Genomic DNA, 7,797 nt, shown 5'->3' on the forward strand with positions numbered 1-7,797 from the left:
AAGCTATTACCTGGATCAAGGAAATGGAGCTTGCAAATGTGATTTTTGAACTTGACGCAAAAAATGTTGTCGATGCCATAAAAAACCTGACAGATGATGATGCGGAATTTGGATCTATTGTGCGCCAATGCAAATCTCTTTTAAATCAAGCAACGTCGCTCTCGGTTCAGTTTGTTTATCGATAAGCAAATGCAACAGCTCATGCCCTGGCCCGAGCGACTCATTTATATGCTAGTCCTTCTATTTATTTTGAGATTTTGCATTGTTTGATTGAACATTTGAATGAAAGTTGTAGTTCTTTACATGCTTAATGAAATTTCTTTCAAAAAAAAAAAGCAAGAGATATAGTTATTGAACACCAAATCCTGATTATTTTGATGAGCTTCGAGCGATCCAACTCTCCAATCACAAAAAGTTCAAATCAATACAAGAGATAGCATAGAATTTCACACGGAAATGTATATAAGCCACAAAAGTAACATAAATCTGTCTTATTTCTTGCCGAAACCACACATGATGCACATACTGTCTGATGTGATAAATATATCCTGCCCCTTAGAAGGAACACCATTCCGCAACCACAAATTATTCAACCTGGAAGCAAGAATAGATATGATACGAAAAATAAAGATAATGTTACAATAACAAAATTGATCAAGTGTTCAATTCACGAATCATTCAACGAAATACGCTGGCCATAACCCATTCTGCTAAATCAAGAATCTCAGTTCTTTACGGTAGTCACGTGCATCAACAGCATCGAGACAATGTCAGGGGAAACTCTTGAAGCCTCTTCCTTGAGGTGAGAGATCTTTTCATCTGTCTCGTGTTCAAGACGCTTCATATTGGCACCCGAGTCTCCACTGCTCTGTTTAAAGAACGGGAAGGAAATCAGAAATTCTTGCAAGAATTTGGCAATCTTACCATTCAGAAACTTGTGGCACTGTAATGCAAAAAGAATTAATTTGACCGACAATTTTACACGAACGACCTGCCTCACGTTCTTCATAATTTTCTGTCAATATCCTTACCTCTGAAACCTTTTTCTGAAATTCAGCTTCTATTTGAGCACGGAAATCAGCAATATCCTTTTCAGCTTCTTCTTTTGCCTGCTTCAACCTGTTTTGCTTTGCTGCATGGTAAAGAAAACGTAAATATAAATCGCCTGTCATATGGATCCTTCTACACAACATACAAATAAGCTAGAGTTGAATGAATGCAAAACTTTAAAACGAGTTAAGAAAGTATATAAGCACGATGATAAACAGAGCCCAACATCAAGATGATGTAGCTCAACCTCTTTTCCTCCTCACCATAAAGTACAAACATAACACACACCTAGTCACTAAGTTAGGGGAAAATCAACATAGGTCATCATAATAGTAAATTTAAATAAATAATTCCCTTCTATTTTTAGGTCGGAAAGAAATATATTGACTTGTAATCTAAGCTGCCAACCCCACCTAGCTCGAAAGTAAATTCGCACATAAAAGAATTGGGTTCTTGAAGTTACAAAACTGAGACAAAGCCAACGGAAAAATACTAGATATGAATCATTGGAGGCAAAGAGTAATAACCGGTTCTAGCAGTATTGACAATGTGCTGAGCTTCTTGTTCTGCTGCTAGTAAGAGTTGGATTCCATTCTGGCTACCACTGGCTGCCATACTGTAATATCGAAGCCAGATAAAGGACATGCCAATAAATGGAAAATTAATTGAATACTGCACATTTTAGCGCTGTAAATTCTGTGTATTGCTCTGTAGTTGGAATGGTTTCCTTTTTAATATCCTTGTCACAAAGTATTATTTTTCGTAGATATATAGAGATACTAATTGTACTCACAGTTAAGAAATAACAATAAAAGCTTACATCCTTCGGGCATTTGATCACGTATTAGAGATAGCTGAACCATGAAATCTTTTTATGTTGCCTTATCATTTCCTTCTCTAATTATAATAATTAAAAAAAAGCTAAATTATAATTAATCAGAGATACAAACAACTGTATCAATCTTTTAGGTTAGACTGAAAAATGGAAACCAAAAATTAGTTCTCATATTTGAAAACCCGAAGGCATTGCGCCATTGCCAGATCCAGGGCTTATAATATTCACTGATGGAACAGAAGGGTCAGTATGAGTCGGTTGTAAATATTTTTGAAAATATTTATAACCACCTCAGTTATCTTGAAATCTAAGACGTGAAAATCTAGTGAAGAAAAGACCAAACATATAACATCCTCAACACCAAAATATGAGTAGAAGAAAGAGCACTAGCTAAACTTCACTCTTCTATGCCTATCATTTAACTACGACTGAAAACCGATTTCTCACAATGAGACACCAGATACACTTCGAATAGGAAAAACTGATGGTCTTAATTTGCGAAGGAACTAATGTAACTCAAATAAAAACCACGGATAGAATAATCGAATCGTGACTAGTATATTAGAATTCAACCTCTCCTTCATCAGATCTTTGTCCCGGAGGACGATCCAGTTTCATCATGATGATATTTGAAATAAACAAATCTAAACCCCAACTAAAAATTAAATCAGTAAAAGCATTTATTTCTTAGAATGTCAATGTGATTCACGCAGATAATTCAGAATCATCTGTGGTGTCAAAATCAACCCTCCGTATACTCAAATAGGAAAGCCCATTTCAATAATCGTCACAAAATCATGCCTGAAAACCCTCTAGTTCTCACTCAGCCCAGATCCGGTCATATCAATTCAAATCCAACCGGAAGAAAAAGGAGGCAAAAAAAATCCCTATCAGAAAACAAGACCCAAATAATCATCAAACTCGATCAAGCAGTAATCTTGCCCAACAAAATTCAAATCCCATCATATTCCACAACCAAACATCGAATCTACATCACGAGAACATCAAATAACAAATTTATCCATCGAGTTACGGCGACCATCACTGTGAAAAAAATAAACCCAAATCCCAAGTATAAGAAACGAATTATAGATTATACTTTTTTAAAATAAATTTCATTGACGTGAAGTAAAATAATAGTCAACCTCGAAGAATAGCAGCGAGACCCAACAGTTAAGAGAGAAAGAGAGAACAAATACCTGAAGAATCGGAATGGGGACAATCTTTGAGAGAAGAAGATTTGCAAATTGCAGGAGGATTCAACCTTTTTGTATAGGTGGCCTATGAAACAAAACTAATAAATAAAAGTATTCTCTTGAAAATTATGTCCCTAGATTTCATAAAAATTAAAAACTCATAATATATATATATATATATATATATATTCTTAATGCAATATATTTTGGCCCAGTTTGGTTAGTAGTATTAAAGTTGGATAAATTATAAATATTTTGTTTGCTTTTATTTTTAAACTTGACATTGACTAGTTCTTTGACAACTTTCACTGTTTGTGTTGAAGAAGAAATCAAGTCATGGAAGAAGGATAAAAACTATCCGACAACACCAAAAAAGTGTAATGGCCAAAATATCCTTGATTTTAAAAATCAAATTTGCAATTGTAACTTCTTTATGTCATTCTCCTAATTTCTTCAGTAGAGTCTTGTCATTGACCGCTGCTGAAGAAATTCGAAATCGACAGGGGAATACCAAATCCTCATTTCTATTATAGATCTGAAGAAATTTGAAGCTTATTCGAAGGTAAAACTCGATAAATTACAGCTTTTTAATTTGGTAAGTAAGTGTGCAAAATGGACCGTAAATATCATAACATTAGAATTTTCCTGCTGCTACACCAACTGATGACCTTCGCCGGACCATCGTCGCCGCCGCCGACTGCCGCCGGACCGCCACGCGCCGCAGTCGCCGCCACCTCGGCTGTCGGATCTGCCGCCGGAAGACCGTCGCCTCCGGAGTTGAAGAAAAAAAAAGAGAAAAGGGCAATTTTGTCCTTTCATCAAAAAATTCAAAATTATCCTATACTTAAAAATCTTACCAAACATAATACTATTTTATACCATATATTACATTTCTACGACAATCATTTTCTTTATCATTTACATACTAATCATTAGTTTATTTTATTCATCAACCAAACGCAGCCTTTAAATACTAGCAAGAACATAAATAAATTTTTCAATGTATTTATTTATATTTAAATTTTGTAATTAGTATATTCAAAGGTGTTATGGTTCTGAAAATTTGAAAATACTAAAAGGAGGTGAGAAGAGGTGCTTAGCGAATATTTTGAAAGCAAAAACTTGTGTGAGACGGTTTCACGCGTCGTATTTTGTGAGACAGATATCTTATTTGGGTCATCCATGAAAAGTATTACTTTTTATGCTAAGAGTATTATTTTTTATTGTGAATATCGATAGGGTTCATGTGACACCCTAAAAACAAAGGTGCATAAATGCATTTTTATTAGTATAAATTTTACTATTTTCATTTTTAAAATATCATCACATTATTGGTCGGTACAAATTTTATTTGTCCAAAGTATCTAAAAATACATTAAAATACATCACAATACACTTAAAAATTCATTAAGCACTATGAGGTTCCTATTCCAAAATCCAATACCCAAAATATAATAAAATATTATAATTAAGCTCAATATATATGTTAAGTAATTAAGTACAATAATTATAAGATAATTTATAATTAGATTCAATACATCGGTTTAATAATTAGATACACGAATATAATAATATTAAGTTTGGATAAACATAACATTTTTTCTATTTAATAAAATTAAATAAATAAATAATAAAAATAAAATAAAATAAAAATAATAATAAATTAATAAGGATAAGCACGGAATTTCTCTATATATACTAGACACTTTCATTCCACAAGAAAACCACCTGAGAGAAACAATAGAAGGAAGGAGGAAAGGAGGAAAAGAGAGAAAAATAAGAGAAAACTCTATACCCTTTCCGAAAAAATCCCAATAAATCACCAACTATTCACCTCATATAGTAAAGCAATATAGCATGGAAGGTGACGAAAAAGGATCGCTCAAAAATCAGAAAAAATCAAACAGAGATATTCCGCAACGGCATCGGTATCCCGTATTCAAGCTAGGTACTTTTCGCTTATTTTTCTTATAGCTACACACCAAACTAGAGGTTGACTTGAATGTAAAACTTGTAACTCTTGTTGCATAGATAAGATACATACCGTCCATCATCCCAAAATATTGCCGGAACTAACATTTTCAGAATGCCGGATTACCCTAGTTAACCATATGGCGATATTTAATTCTGGTGTTGATCGGGTGGGAATTTGACAAAACTTTCAACGGGAGAATTAAAGATCATAAAAAGTTACGCATTCTGGAAAAAATTCGGCCGCGCGTAGGCCGCCGAACGGCCAGCCACGCGTCGGAACAGTCGGCGCGTGTAACTCACGCGCCGCCGGAACATCGATTTTCCGGCGGCCGAACGTTTCTAATTATATTTCCGACTTTTTGGACAACTTTCGTAATGTTTGGATATACCTTCTAATTAATATGAATTTTGGAAACTTAAGTAAAATCAACCGGGTTAAATTTTGAACAAAAAAAATAATCTAGAAATGATCAGCTAGTTACTTAAAAACTCTAACATATAAATATCATTCATAATATATTTTTAGGGCTTGCTCCAACAACTCGGATTATTAATCAAGCCTAAATTGTAAGTTAACAGGTGAGGAAATTACTATTCATTCTTCTATTAAAGCCTTTGGCATTTGGCCTGGAAATTGCAATAGCATTTATTTAATGTTCAAATATCATCCACAGTTCATTTTAATTAATGATATATTTTCTTGCATATTTATGAATGGATTGATATATCATTAATGAATGGAGTCATGGACAACGGATTTCGGTCCGGAAATTGAGTCCACTGGACAACGTGGCTTCGGCCCGGAAAATGAGTCCAATGAACAACGGGTCAAAAGTCCCGGGTATATGGTTCATCTGAACAACGCGCACCGAATATTTCGGTCCGGAGAATGGTTCACCTGACTCGTAAAAAGTGCTCAATTAGAGCCACCAATGTTAATTTATGGAATTTTCATTTATTTATTATTTCATTGTATATCATTCATAATATCTAAATTGTTATGCCTATTATTTCATGCATAATTATGATGAAGTGTTATTTAAAAGCCATATACTAATCTAAACTCACTAAGTCCTCAAAGACTTAACCCTCTGTTTCTTTTCGTCTATTGTAATTTTCAGACACAGGAACCCCCGAATTGGAACAAGTGGAAAATAACTTAAGCTGAAATAAGAGCATTTGAAAGTTGGGATGATCTGTTTATAAATGAATGTTAAACTTCCGCCGTAAAATAATGGTACATGTTTGAAATAAAATATTTGTAGATAATCTTTAAATTATAATAGAAAATATTTAAATTTTTATCTACACTATCTTTGTAATAATAACAATGGTAAAAATAAAAATAGAAGTTCAATAAAGAAAGATTGAAAATAATGTGGCACTTAGTAAGGGAATAATTATGAATTCCTAAACCGGGCGCCACAGTTCACCCGTCTCACAGATAAAGATTCGTGAGACCAGTTTCACAAGAAACCTACTCATATTTGAAAATCATATTTTGCGTTAATATCTCTCTAATTTAATCAAAATTTCAAAGTTGGCAGTTTCGTGTTATTTTTTTGAAAATATCTCATGATGATTTGATTTTTTAAAAGTGATTATATGATATTTTGATAAACAAATGATAATCTTTTTACACTCTCTTACTGAGATATAGGTGTGTTATGCAATTAAGGATATTTTCAATATTTAATTAAAAAACTAGTTTTAAAATAATTTATTTAAAAATTACTATAACTTAATAATTTTTAGCTTTCACCTGTATTTTCAAGCATTAACTGCTTTTGATTTTTTCTTACTTCTTCACAATCTAAAAATTTAATCATTTATCTAAAAACATAATATTTTGCAAACAGTCACTTGGTTATAGATGTATCGCGTGTAAGACTCTGTAATTATTTATCCAATATTTTGGTATAATAAAAATAATTATCTAGTTGTTTAATTAAAATAATTATTCATGTCAAATAAATTTAGGAAGTGTGCTAAAAATATATATTTTGTGTAGAACCCGAAAATCAGATTACGTATAAGCCATGCATAATTTCTATTATTTAAATTAAAAAAATGAATATTTTACATATATATGAAGTGTTTTAATTATTTTAAAAGTAGATGTTTAGTTTTATCTTTTTAGGATAAATACGCGAGGTCGGATCGGAGTTTGGAGATTTGAGATAAGATTAATAATAAGAAAATATTCCTAAATTTAATTTAAGGCAAGGAATAATGTAATTTAAAGAAATAAAATGTTTTAGAATTTATTTAATTAATTAGAGCTAAGTTGGTAAATAAATTCTTTTAGATTCAATATAAAATTAAAGCTTAATTTAAAATATGTAAACAAGTGGAGATAAATTAATCTAAGTATAATATATTCAAGAAATTAAACATAACATTCAAATACTTAAACTTTAAGTTAAGCTTACCACTGCAATGTTCTATTCTAAATTAATTTGGCATTCATTAAAAATATATATAATGAGGGTATTAAACCTTAAGAATTTAAAATGCAAGACTTAAAACACTATTATACCATGCAAGAAGTAGTAATAATATTTGGTTAAGACAATTCAAAAATTGTAGTAAACCTCATTCAAATTTACCACTAAATGATTTTATAGTGCATTCACTTCCTACTTTTAATCTCCATAATGATGGGTAATACATACAACATAACTAACCTTAATCCTTCCTCAACAAGATCCAAACAAACTAGCGTGAATCACAGCAAGAAAA

The 7,797-nt window shown here is 32.0% G+C and overlaps 1 protein-coding gene and 1 long non-coding RNA gene across 3 annotated transcripts; one reads left to right on the top strand and one right to left on the bottom strand.

Moving 5' to 3' along the window:
- Positions 1-476: 476 nt before the first annotated feature.
- On the bottom strand, positions 477-3,219 carry LOC142549170 (V-type proton ATPase subunit G 1-like). Of its 2 annotated transcripts, none has more exons than XM_075657986.1 (4): positions 3,085-3,219; positions 1,578-1,666; positions 1,032-1,132; positions 477-868 (listed from the first exon to the last, which is right to left on the bottom strand). In XM_075657986.1, exons 2-4 carry the CDS (start codon positions 1,663-1,665, stop codon positions 725-727), a joined length of 333 nt encoding a protein of 110 aa, XP_075514101.1. In that variant the 5' UTR covers position 1,666; positions 3,085-3,219; the 3' UTR covers positions 477-724. The 2 variants fall into 2 exon arrangements, with proteins under 2 accessions (XP_075514101.1, XP_075514102.1); XM_075657987.1 differs by having other exon boundaries at positions 3,031-3,085.
- Positions 3,220-4,854: 1,635 nt separating this feature from the next.
- LOC142548078 (uncharacterized) lies at positions 4,855-6,298 on the top strand. Its single transcript, XR_012820871.1, has 3 exons — positions 4,855-5,029; positions 5,582-5,634; positions 6,177-6,298. It is a non-coding gene; the product is annotated as an uncharacterized LOC142548078 (long non-coding RNA).
- Positions 6,299-7,797: the final 1,499 nt, after the last annotated feature.

The sequence above is a fragment of the Primulina tabacum genome, chromosome 6, assembly GCF_025594145.1.
Source record: "Primulina tabacum isolate GXHZ01 chromosome 6, ASM2559414v2, whole genome shotgun sequence".
Taxonomy (NCBI): domain Eukaryota; kingdom Viridiplantae; phylum Streptophyta; class Magnoliopsida; order Lamiales; family Gesneriaceae; genus Primulina; species Primulina tabacum.